At 32.9% G+C, this 22,007-nt stretch overlaps 1 protein-coding gene across 1 annotated transcript in view; it reads right to left on the bottom strand.

Annotated features, from left to right (window-relative positions):
- Nucleotides 1-2,589: 2,589 nt before the first annotated feature.
- The window catches only part of LOC139519256 (trichohyalin-like), a 63,077-nt gene continuing 43,659 nt past the window's right edge, over nucleotides 2,590-22,007 (bottom strand). Inside the window, exons 6-8 of the mRNA XM_071311221.1 lie at nucleotides 16,143-16,299; nucleotides 4,172-4,437; nucleotides 2,590-2,765 (exon numbers count right to left, since the gene is read on the bottom strand). Of these exons, the coding sequence (XP_071167322.1) occupies nucleotides 2,604-2,765; nucleotides 4,172-4,437; nucleotides 16,143-16,299 (585 nt within the window). The 3' untranslated portion in view covers nucleotides 2,590-2,603. The remainder of the gene's footprint in view (nucleotides 2,766-4,171; nucleotides 4,438-16,142; nucleotides 16,300-22,007) is intronic.

Here is a 22,007-nt window from a genome sequence, read left to right as displayed (position 1 = left end):
TCAAGCATCCTTCCTGTTATGGGTTTAGTATTATATCATCATAAAATATATGAGAAGAACATAACCCGTGTCATGCTAACAACTGGTTTTAGAATAATAGTGTTTAATTCCGATGCAAAGACCCCATAAGTGAATCAATATTAAGGCAAAAATATGCAATCTTTAAAGTCCTGACCTGAACAATATCGTAACTATATCCTTATATTCTTAATTAGTCTGAGTCTGTTTAAAGATGTTGTTAGCTTTTGAGGTGAATACTGACATGCTTGTGCTTTGTAAAGAATATTACCATAAAAGATATGTATCATTGACCGAAGTGGATTTTAGATGCAATTGATAATGATCAGGCGCAATTTTACGTCAAAAATAAAAAAATAGATAAAAGGGGCAAGGCTTACATACATCCTATTTCTGCATACCTTAATGGAATTTAAGTAAATAGACTTAAATTCATTTATCGCTGGGGCCACTGACGGTTTGTGTTTCATGTTTTTAGATTTACCTAACATGAGTGACGTTATATATTGTGACGTACATTTAGAATTTCATCGCAACAAGCTGTTTAAATTTCGTAAGCGGCAAAATTCAAAAATTGAAATGGTAAAGTAGAGTTAGTATTGTATGGTTATAACCTGCCTCATGCTTTCAATGTTTATTAGAAGTAATCTTAGAAAGTTAAGAATTCATTTTATAGATCGTCAATTTTTAACAATATTTCATCGCCACGTGGAGAGCACATGCAAAGACTGAAATGGATTATTCGTTTTCATTTTTAATTATTTAATTTTTACTAATATGAGTAATTAGATGCAATATTGTCCTAAGATTTGCATATTATGATAATGTTTTCGTCATTGTATTTATACATCAAATTAGATGTATGATGTATTCGTGTGTATATATATATATATTTTATCGATGACGACGAGTTTAATTTGTTTTTTATTCTATTTCATTTTTTTTATTTTTTTTATAATAACTTTTTTCTCATATCTTAATACTATTGAAATTGAGTATTGACAGATTGTCTAGCGCCTATGGGTAAGCCTAACGTTGAAATTGTATTTGCGCTGTAACAGATCATGCAGGTTAGTAACGTGTCTTTAATGATTATGTGTTGTGGGGCAGGCGTTATCTGATGAGCTCCCGAATTGAAAGGAAATTTTCGTTAAAAAGGTTTACATCGGTAATTGTGTATCTAGATCTTTCATAGCACACACAGCAAATAGTCAATGAAAGGATATGAACGTAAAAGGGACGTACTCTTTGGGGCGAAGGACCCATGTTCGTAACCGGAAGTTCAACTTTCGATACAAAGGGTGCAATCAACAGTTGTATTCTATGACGTCACATTTTGAGGGACCATGCATAAGTGACCCTTACAATAGAATGTTCATCAGTGACTGTATTCTTTGATTAAATTATAATTTTGCGACACCTCATTTTTAAATTGTCCAGTTTTATTTGCTGGCGTGTATATATAGGGTGTCATAAGAGGATATCTATTAGGAATCCATTGACCAATAAAGTTCAAATCTTTGATTCGCTGTTTTACGTCATGCCCGCTAACAAATTGAAAACTGTACCTATACGCCTTAGTTCAAATTTTTAGTATTCGTATTGTTGTCTTAGAAAGTCTTACTAATTAAAAAACTACAATAGGGAACAATTTGACAATGATTGAATTTAGTTGTGTCGACTTTGTGATTATGACCCGTGTATATAGTAAAATCAAATACATCATTTGGTGGTGCGCCTGTTAGATGCGGAACGTACAGATAAGGTAATAGGTAACAGGTGAATATACTATTGGTATCGGTACCGGATTCGACCCGGAACTTGTTAATTATTGGCAATATCAATTATGTGGAAAACAAAAGGGTCTGGAGTGGTGTAATTTTTAATCTACACATTATTGTCCTATATTAGCTATATATAAAGTTGAATTCTTTGATATGTCGTTTTTACCTGATGCCGGCTGATAAATTGGACCTCGTAATTTTAGATTATAGATGTTCAAGACTGTGTTAATGTGATCTAACTATAATGAAAAATATAACTTGAATCGTTTTCCAGGTAAAAAAAAAGCACATATTACGTCATGTGCCCAAATAGTATTTGCCTGCATTTTTTTGTGAAAAGATTACCGTGGGGCCAACACTGTAATATATAGCGCATGTCCTTACCACCAACGTTGGATCAAACAATATAGCATAAAGAATGATTTCTGATGATCTTAACGAGTGTAACCCTTCGTTTTTTTGTATGACTTGTGCTGCACAATGTGTTTTGTTGAAGGTTCTGTCACTTTTCATTTTTTGTTGTTGTCGTGTATTGTCTGTTTCTCTTAATTTTCCCGTCTTGATGCAGTTAGCGTGGAAAAATATGTTGTATTATATTGTCTTTAATCATAGGATCTAGTGTATGAAACAACAATTATTTTAAGTACATACGTATTTACATGACGATAGTTGGTCCAAAACATTGCAATAGTTTTATTTTGATAGTTTCTGTTCTTATCATTCCTTCTGTCTTCACTGCTTTGCTATATAATAAGAGTGTTTTGAATAAAGAAATGTAATACAAAAAGTCCTTGTTATCTTTTAATCATTTTTAAAAGTACAACCTAGAAATTCTATTTTGATCATGGGACTTAATCCTCGCCATGTCTCGGGGTAAATCCTCATTGATTTAGCTATTACGGGTTTGCTGAAGAAAACTGTTGTTGGATAGCTCTTCTTCACGATGGTATCGGTTGAAAACATCTACAATAGATACAAATGGCCAAGTTAACCAATTTTTTAAAAAACCTTTAATTTTCATTTACATCAATACTAGTTTTTAACGATTTTTAAAACTTTCCTTGAACTTATGTTTTGCCAAATAAATTTCGGTAATCATCTAATGTCAAATTCATAGAAGATATTCTTATGAACATTTTTGCTCTAAGGTTCGCTCTATCTTTTATAGTAGTAGTAAGTTTATGCATTCATTTTTAAGGAAAACAAACAAACAACATTAAATTAGGCACACGATACAATTAAACATGGGAGGTAATGACGTTGCTATCGTAATATAGAGAATAATACATGGGAAAATCCGTATCATATGTCGTATCATCCCGAGACACTAATATCAGCACAAGGGCCTCTAGGCCCGAGGGTGATACGGCATGTGATACGGATTTTGCCATGTTTTATACGTTTTATCATATATTTCAACAGGAGAGTTATATTATATGAACTGTTCACTGGGTTACCTTCAGTTGTACTTTTGTCTTGTTTTAAAAGCCTTAAAAGAACTGCTCAATTACTTATCAAAAGCACCTGGGTTACCTTACAATTTGCGTGATGTTTTTTTAAAAATATTTTGTTTATTATTGTATTTTTTTGTGCGTTTTGTACTTTTTATAGTTGCATTTAGTGTGCCAAAAAATATGAAAACTTGACTTTCATGACGTCACACGTACATACCAAACAATGACGTCATTCAATAAATTGCGTCACGCCCGAATGACCGCACCTATTTTGAGGAAAATATTTCTTAATCTAACATAAATGAAAACTGACTATGTAAACAAAAAGTAGGGCTGTGATAAAGGGTAAAAGTGTGATCAAGGGTATGCGATAAATGGTGCGCATCAAAGTTGCGCGATTTTGACTAAAGAGCAGGTTATTTATCAAATATTCAAAACAAATGTATATACTTCTAAACATATGATAAATAAATATATCATTTTTTTCGCAACGTCAAACAGTGACATATCAGAAAAAGATGCATTTTCGACTGGTTTTTATTATTCAGACTGATTAAACTATAAAACGAATTCATGAACTAATATTTAAGAAAAAATAATGATATTAGGTTTGATTACGTATAAAGATTATTAGCACCAATTTTTATGAACATTCACCGTTGATTTTTTTTAAATTAATTAGATAAAAAAAAAAACAACAACATGGAAATGTGAGCTAAAATTAACTCTGCGCCCACCTTATACTTTCATATCGTTGAAACAGAAATGTACACATGAAAAATACTTAATATATTGATCTATGAATAATATTGATTTGGGATTTGATTGAACCAACGTTCAATTAATTTTGAACTAATTATTTTTTTTAACCTTTCAATGGCTTTTATATATCACATGGTATCGTTAAATGCTTACCATAATTTCACCATCTTTGTCACTGACAGAATTCCATTTTTCCTTTTCCGTATTAGTAAGATACTGCAAGACAAACTTATTAATAGCGTTTTCTTTTGGTCCCATTGAAAACTGCACCGCTTTAATTCTATATACGGCATGTTTCTTGAAAGCGATGGTAATATAGAACACGCTGTTTTTATCTACGAGTCGTTCATCCATATTGTCGAATTGTAGGCGCTGTAGCTTACCTCCGCCAGTTAGTAGTGGTGCTATGCAAGTTTGTCCTGTAATGAAAAAATAAACAAAAATTCAAATAATTTTCCTTTTAAAAGTCACGTGTAAACTAATTACTGTGACTTGTATATGGGTGTTACTTTCATTTCATACATATTAACATGAAGTTTATTAAATCTTTTACTGATTTAGATTTTTTGGTAAAAATTAGATACAAGTCATCATCAATTATGGGGATTTAAAACAATAAAACCAAAAATATTTTCATCCCTATCAAATTCTTAGTAGAATCATGCTGAGTTCAGACGTAATTCGAATTTGATTCGCATTAACTAACAAACGTCCTAACGTCAATTCTAATTCGAAATAATTTAATTTTGGATGTAACGCGTCTTCTGATTGGCTGACGTTATTTTGTTATGAGCCCATGGACATAATTTAGTCATGTAACCGTGACGTCATCAACGTTTTTTCATGGTTTTCTACGGTTGAAAATGGAATTTAGAATTAAATTATTTAAGGAATGACTAACATATGTTCTGTCTATGAAGAAATAACATAAAAAATGTGGTGCACACTGTTTAATAATCTGCTACGCGCGTTATTTAGTGTGCACCAAATTTTTAATGTTATTTCTTCATAGCAAAAAAAAATATTACAGTAATCCCTTAATTACAATGCGCGTCAAATTCGCTTTACTGTCCAAACGACGTTAACTTTTACTTCGTATTGACAAAAGCGTACTTCTAATACGAATTAGTTAAATTCACGGCCGACACTCGGCTAACCGAGAGATTGGTCGGTTAATCTATATTGAGTATGCGGCTATATCAGCGGTTGGTCTGTTAATCGGGTTGGCTAAAGTCTGTTATCCCCGGCTTAGTATATATCTAGGATTTTGATTGGTTAACGCACGTCGTTACAAAACCCATAGCCCCTGGGTGTTGCTAACCCATATCCCCGGACGTTTCTAACCATTATCCCGGGGAACTTCATGCAAGTTTTCCTTAGTTTCATGATTGCTCCTTGTGAAATATTGAATTCAGTACATTATCCATGATGTTTGTATTTAAATATTTAATTCATTAACGATTTTGTCCTATTATTCCGATCATTTACACTCATTTCATTAAATGCATCACTTGACTGCCACATTTTCAAGGAATGGGACTACTGACCTAGCTGTGCAAATGACCCACGTTGACGTCACACCATCTATGACGTAACTCTCACAACATTGAGCGCCAAATTTGACTCATCCAGTTTCTCTGTCTTCGTATTAAAAACGTCTTATATTTGACTACCTGTAGGGTTCAAAAAGGTAGTACCCTACATCCCGTAGAAACTATGTAAAATTTCCAAATTTCAGTAAAACTTTTTTAGATGATGAAAAAAACGTTGTTTTCACGTTACACTTTGTACCCGAATTTCCATAAAACTCGCCCGATTCGGACTAAGACCGGGGATAAATTCGTTATCTACGTTCATATCCGTAGATATGGATATTTTAACACCCTTCAGTACCCTGTACACCCTTCGGCTACGCCTCATGGTGTACTTGGGTACTTCAGGCTGTTAAAATATCCATATCTACGGATATGAACGTAGATAACTTATATTAATCAGGTGTTATCGAGAAAAATAATGAAAGTTCAGCATGTTTTATTGTATAACTTTCTAAATATATTTTCATCATAAAAAGTATTCATGTCTAACAAAACAATTCAAAGTACTGAATTCAGTGGTGTGATTGTTATTTTTCTAGCTTCGATGTACGATCAATAAAATGAAAAGGCTGGTTACTCATCAATAAATTTATACATATTTTACACACATAAAATGTACACAAAATGACACATTGGTTAAATTTACTTGCATTCAATATTTTGAACATCGAAAAAAGAAAGGCATTATGTTGGTTAACCATATTGATATCATTGTGTGAAAAATCTACACGAAAATCTGTATTTTGGTGACATAAATCAATCTTTATTTAAAACCTGGTCTGTTAATGGGTCGGATGTATAAAACCCGGTCTGTTAATTGGTCTGTTAAGAGTTATGAATGGCAATAAAAGTATAATTTTATTGCTATATGGGGTGTTATCGGAGTAGACTCAAGACAAGCGGCTAAAATATACGAAAACAACACATGAGCAATGAAACATAACATATACGGAAACAACACATGAAATTGAAAATTGATAAAAATGGTTTCAAAATGTGTAATATTAAAGTAATATTTTAAAGTTTCATCCATGAATGATCGCATTTATATCATGTTGATTCTGTTTAATTGTCATGAATGACACAAATTTGTCATCTACCGTGTGATTGGTAACCAGTTACTGTATATAAATCAGAGATAAACGTCGTAATGTAACTAAACATCAGTAAGTAAAATATATTGGGATGACAAAATATGAAAAATAAAAAAAGAATAATGAGTAAGATAAATAAAATGTAGAAAAAAATGACATATATAACAATTTAAAGAATACAGAATAAACAATACCCCCAATTCGGACCCTCATGTTATACACGAGAATCTGGATGGAAACGCAGAATACAGAATAATATACAAGGACATCAGAGAGTGACACATTGCTAAAAACGAGAGAAAAATAATTCTTGTTTAAGAATACACACATGAAACACCGATGGTTGTTGAAACAGTAACGGATTGCGATGTACTTATATTGGTGACAAATTCTAGAAGTTTACATGCGGACAACTATGTTGGCAGGTTAATGCCATTTTGCGTTTTAGCGCTTTAGCTATTTCGCCTTACATATTCTATATGGCGAAAACGCGAAATGGCGAAGTCGAAAACGCGAAAAGGCGAAACCGATTTCTCGTTTTCGACTTCACGTTTTCGCGTTTTCGACTTCGCGATTTCGCCTTTTCGCGTTTTCGCCCTATAGAATATGAAAGGCGAAATCGCGAAAACACGAAATGGACTACACCGGCCACAATAGACAACTGTAGTTCTCCTCTGCACTTATATAGAAAGGAACTAAACGGAATGAAATGAATTGAAACTTAAAATAACCAAATGTAGCTGCATTCGCTCCTTTCCGTTTACTTCTTTAGAGTGATTTGTAAACAACATATGATTAAGTAATAGAAGAAAAGAACCAATTGGATGATGCTGACGAATTAGGGTTTAACGTCCAGTGACAAATATCATGTTCATATGTGAACGAGAACACGTTGTATGTACCCTGTGTTGTATTAGAAAGACACTTTCAGTCGGAATTGAGAACGTGGTACTTCGAACAGACACAAAAATTAAGGCTGACTGAAAACGTCAATAAAAAATTCATGCATATTCCAGAGGCCAATCCATATCACGCTATATTGAAGTGACACACCCTACAATAAAATGCAAAGAAGGTCAAAATAAAAATGCTCTTTCTAGGATACTGTGGCACCGTATTGTACTTTTTGTTTACTCAGGAACATCTCATTCTTCAAGGGGAAAATATAAAGGTTGCACAATTATTGTCGTGGCTAAATAACTCTTAACTGACACAATCTCAATTGTCCAACCCATTAACAGACTTTATTCCCATAATTTTCACTAAAACGTGGTATTATTCACGTTTATTTTACAATTATGAAATATTTACTAATGTCAATTCATTTGTTAGAACCACAGTACTATTTTTTGTTCTTTAAATGATATCTAAATTTGTTTGTTTCGCCTTTTATTAAAAAAATTGGTATGCGTATAAGCATAAATAATACATACTTGCGCGACGCCTTTTAGTTTTACTGAAAACTGCGCAGACTAAGAAATGTTTTTACAAGTGCAAAATGTTCTATGATAGATATCATTTTGTCAGACACTTTTCTTTTTTTGATTTGGTTCTTATAACATGCCAAAAATCTGTATATTTAATAGAGTTTAACATTAGATTAAGCTTTTTACTCTTAACAGACGTATAACCAACCCGATTAACAGACCAATCGCCCATATAGCCGCATACTCAATATATATTAACCGACCAATCTCTCGGTTAGCCGAGTGTCGGCCGTGGTATTAGTCAATTCGAATTCGATTCGAATTAAAAAAGAGGAGTGTGTGAACGCAAATAGCGAATTCGATTCGCATTCGATTCGAATTCAATTCGAATTAAACGTACGTGTGAACGAGGCATAATTTTAGGTGAAGAAAAAACTCATTAAAAAAGCATGCTTTAGGGTTGGGTTAGGTGAATATATACATAAGTTGTATGTTTCAGTATAATACGTTATTCTAATTGGCTAACTGCACATCACTTGTTATTCCTTTAGGAATTGCATTACACCATAAAACTTATTATTCATGATAACACGAGGTCCCACAATAAAGTGCATAGGTGAATTAAATTTAAAAAAATGATAAAATCCGTGTTTTTATGATCCTAGCTAAAAAAATGTAATTAAGCATTGAATGCTTCTTTTTGTAACTTCATTGGGGTGTAAAAGCGTTGACCGAAGTACATTTTGTATGAAGCGCGGAAGCGCTTCATTCTAATAGTGTCCGCACGGTCAACGCTTTTGCAACCCTATGAAGTTACAAAAAGAATCATTCAATACTTATAATAAATGTTTTTAGCTAGGATCATGAAAACACAAATTTTCATTGGGTTGTACTTTCGCGCTTCATACACAATTACAAAATGTACTTCGATCAACGCTTTTACACCCAAATGAAGTATCAAAAAGAAGCATTCAATTCAATTAAATAACAAGAGGCTGTCACAACGACAGCAAACCGGATTTATTAACATTTATTTGTGTCCTGGAAATATCACAAGAACCATTACTGATGAATGGTGAAAGTGAAAATCGTCATTATTGAACTTGACCTCTATTTTGTCATCAGTAACAACATATACAAATTTTAAAAGCTTTGGTTGAATAGTTCATGAGAAAACGCACGGACACGACTGGAAAAACCATTTTCAATCTTTCAAGAACCATAACTCCTGAACCGTAAAAGACGGACACGACTGGAAACTCCATTTTTCAATCTTTCAAGAACCATAACTCCTGAACGGTAAAAGTCAAATTCGTCATTATTGAACTTGACTTCCATTTTGTCATTAGTAACAACATATTAAAATTTGAGTTTGAATAAAAGGAGATAAGGGTAATATGTCAATTAGACAGCAACCCAAAGACAACAATCTATCTAAAAGCTCAATATAGAGTCTCTTAAAACAAACAAATGTCAAAACAATATGTCGAGCTTTGAAAAAAATTGTACATCCCCAAATCAATAACCGACATTTTTGTCACAAAAATCCGGTTAAAAATTAGTGAAGCTTTGGTAGAACAGTCTATGCGTAAATGCACAGACACGACTGGAAACTCCATTTTTCAATCTTTCAAGAATCATAACTCCTGAACGGTAAAATTCATAATCGTCATTATTGAACTTGACCTCCATTTTGTCATCAGTAACAACATATTGAAATTTGGGAAGCTTTGGTAGAACAGTTCATGCGTAAATGCACGGACACGACTGGAAACTCCATTTTTCAATCTTTCAAGAACCATAACTCCTGAACGGTAAAAGTCAAAATCGCCATTATTGAACTTGACCTTCATTTAGTTGTTAGTAACAACATATTAAAATTTTAAAAGATTTGGTTGAACGGTTCATGAGTTAATGCACGGACAGCATTTGATTGCCGCCTGCCCGTCCGACCGCCCGCCCGCCGTACATCCCCAATTCAATAACCGACATTTTTGTCACAAAAATCCGGTTAAAAACTGTACAGGTAGTATCAAGGTAGACTCAATTCTACCAACTGGTCGATTTAAATGTCCCAATTACAAACTGGTTGGACAATATAATGGGTTAGACAGTTACACCCATCACGGATGTCATTCGGTTTAACGGGAGAAATGATCGTGAAAGAATATCTAACGGCGGTCAAGTATTGAGAGACGATCGTGAAAGACATTTAATCGAGAAGACATAAGAAAGGTCAATACATATTCTAATTTAATTAATTCCACAGACAAATTTACGACAAAATAAAAGTGTCTGTCAAAATGGTTCAACATTATGATCAGTATGTGAGAATATCCAGTTTTAAAAGTGCATAGTTATTACAAAACAACAAAAGGCAGATTGCTTCTCGACATTTCAATGACATAAAAAAGGTAAACAAACATGATTTTTTTCACAAATTCGACTAGATAAACTACTTTAATACGAATAAGGGCATTCTATTTGAATTAATCAAATTGTTCTCAAAGTTATTTTGTATAAACATAATCTGAAACTTGGTAAATAAAGAACTATTTACACAAAAAATGATTTTTCGGATCGTGAAAGATCACGTTCCTTTTTTTTAAAGATCGTGAAAAGGATCGTGAAAGATCTGATGCTACGAAGACATTCAAATTATTCTTAAATTATATCATAATTAATTTTTGTTATTGGTATTAAGAAAAGCTATATAGGTCATATTACAGAGCTCCAGATAAGCTGCGTATTTGCGTGATCACGCAATACAAATAACTTTAAACCCAATACAATTGCCCATTGTAGGGTTCAATAACCCAATTAATTCAACAGAAAACCCAATTATACGCCAAAACCATGAGTTTTCAACGCTTTTATTCTCTATCGTTTGCGTTATTTACCCTTATCCGTTTATAGTCTTCGCGTAATTCTATTTTTATAATATTTATAATTGGAAATGTCCTTTCGTTCTTAAAATAGAGCCCTGCATCAAGTAGCTGAAGTGGGTCCCCGTTGGAATTTTCTGTTAATTAACATTTCGATCTTCGCAGCGTTTGTCCAATTAGCGTGTATCATGTTGTCATATTTTTTTCAAATTTCTCGGGATAATTATCATTACATACAATGAATTAAAACCAAACTTAATGTCCGGTAAAAATATTGAATAGAAGCATGTTTTCAGCTTCTTTTGAATAGCCGAGGGAAAGTTATGATAATAAAAAGACTCAGCTAGTGTTTTTAGGAACTTATATTCAATATTGTGTTGATGAAAAAAACCAGCACACTAAGGAGCTTGGTGGTGAAAAGCCCAATTTGATATTTGCTTGAGGGGTGAATTAAAATTGATAATGCAATTCAAAAACTTTATCACCCCATTAAATAAGAAAATGGTGGGTTTGTGAATTCTTATATGGAGCTCTGCGGTCAACATCCTCAATAGGTTTAATAACATTAAGGGCATCCGATACAGTTTCTCGATATAATGTCATTTTTATAATTTTGAAATATGTTGTAGGCCTTGGCGAGTTATAAAATAAAACACAAAATAAAACATAGGTCACCGTGCTTGTTTTCGAGAAAATTGAGGCTGAAAATTGGGGATTTGTGAAATTTTGTAGAAAAAATTAGGCAATATTATAAAATTTTTGGAGCAGATATTCTTCGTCGTAAATTATTAAGATCGGGTTCAATCTGAAGCTGTGATAAGTGGCAATAAGGAAAAAAATAAATCACTACACGAATAACTATAAAACTATTCAAGTCTTGCTTGACATTGCGGACCAGATGTTCAAAGTGGTATTTTTCTAAACCTAAAAAAATGGAAAAAAAAACTGTTTCTGAAAATGTCATTTTTATCATTTTTCTGCATGAACTGCATTTTGTCATGCTTTCTCCAAATCTCAAATAAAAAATATAGGTCACCGTGCTGGATCCCATGATAATCGCGATTTATCCGAAAAAATTGCGTCACCCCTTTGTAACCTCAACGTTAGCGCTAAATTGCACGAAGTCGCTGGCAGACATTTCGACGTTATCGCTTCAAATTACCGGCGACATTTTTCAGATTTATAAATATTGATTGTAAAGTACTATCTATAAATTGGTAACATTGTTTTCGGAAGTAAAATCATGTGAATAACAAATACCTCTCTGTGTTTGTGGCCTAAGTGAGAAACATCTCAGACAAGAAAAAGTTATTACGGACTGTTGATAATTTTTACGGCTTTCAAAAATTAAAGACTCGGCAATTTAGAACATGACATACATTTTGTACAGGTACATTTACTGTACACACTGGTATATTATTTCATACTGTATGATGACCTCTAGATGTTGTTCGTTGTTTTGTTTTGTTTGGTTGGCAGTTGTTTCATTACACATACTCCTTAATATCCTTTAATTCACGTTTCTATCACTGAGAAAATCCGTTTTTGTTGATACGAATTTAAAAAAAGTTAGCGTCGTTTGGACAGTAATCAAATTTGACGCGCATTGCAATTTGAATTAGAATTTACGTTAGGACGTTAAACATTTCGAATGCGAATTAAACTAATTCGAATTACGTGTGAACACAGCATTATCCTGCCTGGTAATTTCTGGACCTTTGCTCATTGTTGAAGACCGTACGGTGAACTATAGTTGTTAATTTCTGTGTCATGTTTGTCTCTTGTTGAGAGTTGTCTAATAGGCAATTATACCACATCTTCTGTTTTATGTGGTCAGAAAACAGAAGCAAAATCTTACAAAGGAGAATCTTAAATTTGCTAATGGATGCTTTTGTCCAGACAGAGAAACTATAATTTTGAAATTTTTGATTTGGCAAGAAACGATTGAATTAATAGCGAGAGGACTGGATATATTACGATTAGTTGCGATTGAAATCATTCTCTCATAGCGTAATTTTATTGGTAAATAACTATATATTTTTTCACCACAGCGCGTACATAAAATACCGCTGTCCATTCCCCTGTCTGTCCGTCCGGACTTCTGGTTAATTAGATTTTTCAAGTGTACAATTCTTGCCAACTTTCTATAAAACTGATATCGAAAATCAGTGCATATCAACTATTCTTTAAAAGAGCTATGCCATTTGGAAATATTAATTATATTGAAAATTGCATTGTATTTTCTGACATTCCGTCATTTCTCTAATATATCTATCACAAAAATAAAGAAAAAAAAATAAACAGCTGCGCTTCGAGCGCATGATACGCCCTTCGTCTTATGAAAAAAAACAAAACATAATATATGTTTTTAAAATAACACGGGGGTTGTACGGGAAGTCATGCTAGGTATATCCTGACTCATTCATTATTCTTGCTCAATAGGGAGTTCATATATCACAACATGTTTTATATGATCCCCAAATTGAAGCTCAATAAAAATTCAAGAACTCAAAAATGAATAAAAGAATTATCACGAAAAAGTATACAGATCTTAAGAATAATTTAACTAAAAAGTATGTGAAGTTTTATGCAATAATTATAGATAGTTTCTGAGATACAGCGCGACATGTGAACCCCCACCCTCTTTTTGTCATAAACTCAATAACTCTAAAATCAAATTCTGAATCATTCTCAAAAGTATATACAAATTCTTCAAAATTATATATGTTTGCTATTGCCTTTTGTTAGATAAACTACGTGCAACGTGGAGGAAATAGAATCAAACTTTGTTCTTTCATAAAAGTTGTATCATTGTTTGTATTAGCGGCATACCATTATTTTTTTACATAAATAAATTGAATAAATTGTTCAGAAAGGAAATTGACTTCTTCGTGTACATACATTTTCGGTATTAGTTTTAAAATATCATTGGTTTTCTGTGCTGTAATAAAAAATCGGATCCGGACAAAATCGTGGATGATGAATGATAATAAAATTTTAATTGACATGCCTGATATTAGTAACACCAAAAGGGTCAGTCGTCTTGAGATTGCTCACTATACGATATTTGTTGAAGATCTCAAAGAAACAATAATGTGTTTTATTTCTTATTATGTTATTAGACTGTTATCTTGGTAGAATCAAATGCACTGACTAATTTAATGGCGTAGAAATTAGCATGCGAGAGAAACAGAAATTGGAGCATTACGTTTCTTTATTACGGAAAATGACACGCATTACGTCCCGCAAAAAGTGACGTTTTGCGGGAATTCAAACGCTAAACGTCGCGCCAAGAGTTAACTCCCTTGAAACTGTATCGGATGCCCTCAAAGGTACCAATTTTCCTGCACCAGATGCGCATTTCGACAATACATGTCTCTTCAGTGATGCTCGTGGCCAAAACATTTGAAATCAAAAACGGCCTTCAACAATTAGCAAAACACATACCGCATAGTCAGCTATAAAAGGACCCGCTATGACAATGTAAAACCATTCAAACGAGAAAACTAACGGCCTTATTTGTATAAAAAAAATGAACGAAAAACAAATATGTAACACATAAACAAACGACAACCACTGAATTACAGGCTCCTAAATTTGGACAGGCACATACATATATAACGTGGCGGGGTTAGACATGTTAGCGGGATCCCAACCCTAACCCTAACCCGAGACAGTGGTATAACAGTACAACATAAGAACGAACTATAAAAATCAATTGAAAAGGCTTAACTCATCAGATGGACAAAAAATACATTAAGTGCATTAAGTGCATTTGACACTTCTAGAGACGAATTAGTTGTTGTTTTTTTTTAACTTTCGAGGTAAAGTATAGCTTTAATGTTCATCCTTATCAAAATAGTTACAGGCTTCAACCAGTTGAAGGTTTATCAAATGGTAAAAGAAATACCGATTTCTGATTACTAGTAATAAGTCTGGTCACGCATTATGTTTCACGATAAAACTAATGCGTTGCCTGATCTTTCACGGTCAAGTTTGAGGGATATTCAACAAATTCAAGGTGCTTTTACAAATTAATGCTTTTAAGAGAAGAACATACCTTAATTTTACTGTACTATCAGATACACCAAAGATTTAATTTCAAATATATCACGATCAACTGAAATATGACCATTATAGGTACAAAAAGCGTGTTATTTGTAATTAATTTCATAGACATGCATTGCGCCTTTTGTGTTTTTTTATAAAGTACTGCATATTTTCTCTATCTTATTTCAGTTATGTTGAGGAAGTTAACCCATTTTGACAGTCATATTTTTTTGTTCGGATTTGTTCCGCGTTTTGAAAATTAAGGTGGTACCTTGGTACACTACAGGGAGATAACTCTGTAAAATCAGCAGAACGTTTTAATGACGTTGTTTTCATAAGGGAATATTAAGCTTCTCAGTGATCAAAATCAGTGTTTGTCAAACTGCTATATAACCAGTGTAATTTTTCTGATTATTAAACGGTTGGTTCAAATTTTTTGAAATTTTTATATTTTTGTCAAAGGGTCAAAGTAAATATTTATTTTAAAATTCTAAGAAAATTAAACGAACCAAATTAATTTAAGTTAAAGTGTTAGGTACCACCTTAAGCGATTTTTTTCAAAGATTCTGACCTAGAATTTTCATTAAATGTCTTTCACGATCCGTTACCAGAGCTTTCACGACTTGACCGCCGTTAGATATTCTTTCACGACCATTTCTCTCGTTAAACCGAATGATACCCGTGACCCATAGTCACGTCACTGTAATAGATCAAAGTATACATTTGAAGTTGAAACCTATATTAAAAATCCATATGCAATACTGCAACTCATTTATGTTAAAACACATACCGGCAAAAATTATTGACATCACTCTGAAAACAAACTGCACTCAAATGGACGTAGTTATTTTCTTTTTTTTTATATGAAGAAAAGTCAAATTGTTATTAACTAAAATATATTAAACACAACATAAATTATGCATGTTGAGGAGTAGTCAGTAACCCCAAATAAAGGCTTGTAAATGTGATTTTTTTTTTAAAACTTGAGTCTTTTGAGTAAATCTTTTTCTTATTTTCTTGACTGAACTTTCTATTTTGATAAAAAAAAAAAACATATATGTATAAAATATTACCTTCTAATCTACAAGTTAAAAAGTTGACGTGCAGAAGCGGTGCGCCTGACCATTGATCTGGATATATACGGATGTCGGTTGTTCTAAGGGGCACAGGTAGACTAAATGTCATCGGTTTTGAACATGCATCCTTCGGTTGCGCACCCATATCAAACACCTGAAATATATTGGATTCATGATTTTATTGTTATCAATCAATACTGTCGTTTGATTTTCAAATGGATTAATTATTGGTAGAAAACATCTAGAAAATGTTTACATGTATCAACTTATATTAGGTTTATGTACTCCGTGTTGATTTAAAATGACACCGTTTGAATTTTGTAACGCAATACTACATTGTAAATCTAAATCACAACCGAAGCATCAAAAGTCTGCCATAATCGAGAATCAATATAAATGCAATATAATCGTCAAATTATCTTGACATTAAGGGCAATAAATCCTATAAGAAATCATATGAGAAGTCGTCTGACAGTTTTTACGTCAATGAACAATTGGTATAGCTCGACGTTCTGATCATCTGTTCATACATCAGATAGTCTGACAAAACTTGCCTTTAACCCCTATGTTCTAATATATTCTAGCCATGTCGGACGTATTGACAGACGGGGTCGTCAGACACATTTTTCAAACTAAACAATTTGGCAGGTGACAGACGTATTTTTTGAGTGTCCGGTTTCTTATGTGATTTCTTTGGAAAAATGAGGTATAATGCCTGAGAAAAGTGCTAAACGTAAGGCAAAAAAGTCTAAGAAGAAGGGTAAAAGTATAAATTCAACTGAAAATAACAATAATACTATCAATACAGGTGACTTTAATTCAGTTGAAAACAAATCAACAGTTCCACATTGTGCCGGTAGAGTAAACACGGGTGTAAATATAAACAATATTCAATAACAATAACAACAAAATGAGTCAGTCACAGTTCAATCAGACTGAGGCCCAATGTTTCCATTTCCACAACAACAGCAGTTTTGTTCTAGTCCGACGACTGGAGCGTATCCTCCGCCGATGCAGCAGTTTTCACCCTTTACATTTGCACAACAAATCACGAATATAATCAACTTCTTTTAGAACACAGCGAATCACTTTTGACGCTCGTAAATAACTTATCCAGCGAAGACGATGTGAAAGATGCTGTAAGGCAGATAAGTTCTGTTTTGTATGACAATGCATTTAAAGTATTTGGGAAAACCATATTCGTGAACAATTCGACAAATGTGAACAGACATACTAATGAATGGTTTAATGCAAACTGTGCCCTTGAACTTCGAAAATTTATTTCATCTCGCAATTTGTATCAACGTCATTCTACAGACACAAATCGACATTTATATATCTTAGGACTGTCCGCAATAGTTACAATAAGGCTAAACGTGTAGCTCGATCCAGTTTCAAACGTGCTTAAGGACTTGCACTTTGCAAAATAGCTAAAACTAACCCACGAAAGTTTTGGTCAACAGTTAAGCCGCGAAAGAAATCAAAATAATTGGCTGATAGTGATTTGTTGTTGCGTCACTTTGAACAATTGCTGGGGGAAGACCCTCCAGAATTATGTGAAGTCAGAAGTTATTGGTCTAATTGAAAATAGCTCGTTTTTGGACACTACTACAATAGATTCTTTAGATAACGAAATCTTGGAAGATGACATTATACGTGCTATAAATAAACTTAAATCTGGAAAGTCTGCTGGGAATGATTCCGTTATTACCGAAATATTGTCGTCGAATCCAGTTTTCTTCGCTCCTATTTTAAAACTCTCTTCAACTATATGTTTGAAAATGGCTTTTTTCCTGATACGTGGTCTGAAGGCATAGTAATAGCGGTTCCGAAAAGTGGTGACTTAACAGACCCGAATAATTATCGACCTATCATTTTAGTGAGTATTTTATCAAAACTGTTAACATCGATATTAACCGAGCGATTACTTGGCTGGGCTGAGGATGAGAAAAAACTTATAGATAATCAGTTTGGTTTTCGACCTGGCCGCTCTACTGTAGATGCTATATTTGTACTCCATGGTATAATAACACATGTTCTACAACATAAATCGAAAGTATATTGCGCATTCGTCGATTTTCGGAAAGCATTCGACAAGGTTATCAGAAGAATTCTATGGTACAAGCTACTAAAGAGTGGAATAAGTACGAAATTTGTTTCAATCATAAAGGCAGTTTATGAAACTGTTCGTTTGAGAATTCGCACTGAGGGTGAATTTTCATCGGCTTTTGACAATTTCTTGGGAGTGAAACATGGTGAGCCATTATCACCTCTGTTATTTCTATTCTTCGTGAATGACATTATTCAAGATATTGCTATGGACAATGATAACGATGTCTTTACTATCAATGGATATCTCTTATATTTAATTTTGTTTGCTGACGATACCGTCCTGTTTGGAAAATCCGCCGAAACATTAAAAGTCTTACTAGAAAAACTTTCATTTTATTGTAAAAAGTGGAATATATCTGTTAATACCGACAAGACAAAAGTAGTCGTTTTTAGAAATGGTTGGCAACCTGTTAATAACCGCTTTTTCTTTGACAATCAGGAGCTGGAAATTGTAAACTCTTATGTATACTTAGGGATGTTACTTCATTTTAATGAAAAGTTCTTGCAATCTCAGAAGAGGATTTCTCAGCAAGGAGCTAGGGCACTTTCTTCCTTATTCGACACTCTCAAGCGAGTTCATATTGAACATAGTCAAGCTTGTTTCTTGTTTAACAGTATGGTGGCCTCTATACTTAACTATGCTTCTGAAATTTGGGGATTTCATCGAGCCAATGAAATTGAACTCGTTCATAATCGTTTTTGTCGTTTTATATTAAAGCTTGGTAAAAATGTACCTATCGCCTTTTTGTGTGGTGAACTTGGTCATCTACCTATGTTCATTTTAAGGAAACATAGAATTATAAAGTTTTGGTTGCATATAATATATGATAAACCTAATATGGTATATGATATTTATAACCTCTTGCGCATTGATGCCTCAAATGGCAAGAGAAACTGGGTATCACATGTTCGTGATTTATTATTTAGTCTAGGTATGAATTATGTATGGAATAATCAAGAGAACACTAATGTTACATATGAATATATAAAATGTCGTATAAATGATCAATACTACCAGAACTGGTTTACTACTTTGAACGGTTGTGAAAAATTGTGTTTATATAGAAAATTTAAAAAATGAGTTTTGTTTAGAAGATTACTTAAAGTATGATTTTAATAATAATATACTGACTAGACTGCGTAGTGGAACATTAAAACTAAATATTGAAGTTGGTCGTTTTGACAATATTGTAAGAGAAAATCGTATATGTATATGCTGTCATATGAATTGTATTGAAAACGAGTACCATTTTGTTCTTGTATGTCCTGCCTTTAGATCATTGAGACTACAGTTTTTACCAAAATATTATTGTTCGTGGTCAACTATTAGAAAGCTGTTTTTTCTTTTACAGGCTAGCTCATAGAGTCTAACTAAACAATTGTGTAAATTTCTTAATGCGGCATGGAAGTTAAGATCACAAATAATCATTGCATAGCAGTTGTAATTATTTGCTTATTATGACCATATTGTGTTGTTCTCTGTTTGTTTACTGTCATTATTGTAATTGTATATTATGTTATTTTGCTATAGCATTATGTTTGCTTCTGCAATAAAATATATTCATTCATCCATTCAAACTAGATACCCCAAAGACAAACAATAATTTTGATAATTGAGAAGCTTAATATTTCCTTAACAACACAACGTGATTAAAACGTTTAGCTGATTTTACAGCGTTATCTCCCTGTAGTGTTAAGTACCACCGTAATACGCAATAAAAAATAACTGATCGAGAGAACTAAATTATCAAATTAATATGATTAACGAGTGACCGAACACAAGTACTGTAGTATTTCAGAACTAGAGGTTCTAATGAGCCTGTCTTTCACCTTGGTCTATGTTCACACTGAACAAATGACATAAATATAGATGATAATAGAATGACAAAATTAAGTTTTGGTGACGATAATGTGTTTGTCAATCTTACTTTACTGAACATTCTTGCTGTTTACAATATTCTCTATCTATAATGAACTTGGTTCAGTAGTTTCAAACGAAAATATTTTGCAAAAGTTAACAAAAATGTACATAATTTACGAAAATTGTTAAAAATTCACCTCAAAGAGCAATAACCCCTTAAGGTTGCAGTCTTGTAATTGACTGCTCCATAGGCTTACATGCAAAACAGCTGATCTTTGAAAATTAAAAAATTAAAAATGCTACATAGAAAAAAAATTTCATGTTCATATCATGTATGTACTAATGTGAAATTGTGATTTAATCGAAAAAAAGGGGGTCTTGCCACGAAGAATAAAAAGTTACGCAATCCTGAAGTCAAAACATTTTTTTTTCTACTTTCTGTTTGCTATTTATACTAGGCCGCACCACTTCCAGTAAACATGATATTCTTCCACTTTCCTGGATTGATATATCCCCCAAAAGATGCAAGATTTTTTTTAAAGTCTATATATATGTTTCAATTCAGCATAAACCTATATTATTTCATATCGGTTAAGAATAAGCTTCTTTTATTGGATAAAAAGGGGCCACATGACATTCATTATTCTTCAGTAATAAATTCAATCGGTCATTAACAGAATAAAACGGACCAGAAAACCGGTCGTTAACAAACTTTTACATGATAATGACCGATGGGGCGTGATTTCCGTTTGATAATGACCGCTGGGGCGTGGTTTCCGTCTGATAATGACCGTTGGGGCGTGATTTCTCTGTTAATGACCGGTGGGGCGTGGTTTCTCTTTTTAGAAGAGAGATGTCCCTTTAATAAAACATTTTCCTGTTTTCAATATTATATATCAGCTGTTGAATTGTTTATAATATGTTTTCGTTAATTATAAAATTTAGAAAACTTGATTAAGTATTTATAAACTGAAAATTGCACTAAAATGAATGGCAGTTTTACTACAACTGGTCTTCACTCTTTGCAATAAAAATGATAAAACTAATCGAGTTTGCTTTAGGCATTTTGAAATTATGCGAATTTTCCAAAACATGGTTTCTCAATAAAATAAACATAATAGTGCTTGAAAAACTTGTCATTATCGTGATACATGGACTGCCCGTAGGAAAGTGGTATTGACTGCGACAGCGATAATGACTATCTTAGTCAATACCACTGTCCTGTGGGCAGTCCATATATCATGATAATGACCAGTTTTTCAAGAACTATTATATAAATCAAACAGAAAAAATTAAGTTCAGAAAAAAATGCACTATTTTGTTTCCCTCCATGTTTTGACATGCACCGGAAACTGGAGTTGTAATACAAGACTGGTACCTATAACAATAATGACATGTCTTAAAAAAATAATTCATGTTAATACTTAGTTTCATTAAGTAGCCATATTTGAACATAAAAAATGCTATTATAAGAACTGTTTGGCTGTATTAATAAAAATAACCCCACTATTAAAGCAGTACCCCTTTCTGAAAACAGGCAAAATTTGGAAATCAGTCATGTCTATCAAATGATCTGTAAATCTCATTCTAGTCTATCTTTATGAATGTTTTCCTATTATTTGGATACTGTGGAGCTAGAAGAGTATTCTTATCTATTATTTTAATTTTTTTCCTCCTGTTTAAATGAACCACATTCAATAGTTTACCCCTCCCCCTTTTTTCAATGAAATCTACCCAAGTGGGCCTCTTGTTTAAGTCAAAATTGAAAAACTACCCAAAACTTTTTCATATTGAAGAATTTGCTACAATACAACTATCTGGACACAAGAAAGACCATACCTTTCTCTTTTTTGACTATACTGGTCTGTATACATGCCTACTATATCGTG

This window comes from Mytilus edulis, chromosome 4, assembly GCF_963676685.1.
Source record: "Mytilus edulis chromosome 4, xbMytEdul2.2, whole genome shotgun sequence".
Taxonomy (NCBI): domain Eukaryota; kingdom Metazoa; phylum Mollusca; class Bivalvia; order Mytilida; family Mytilidae; genus Mytilus; species Mytilus edulis.
This window is presented reverse-complemented; position numbering and strand designations above follow the sequence as displayed.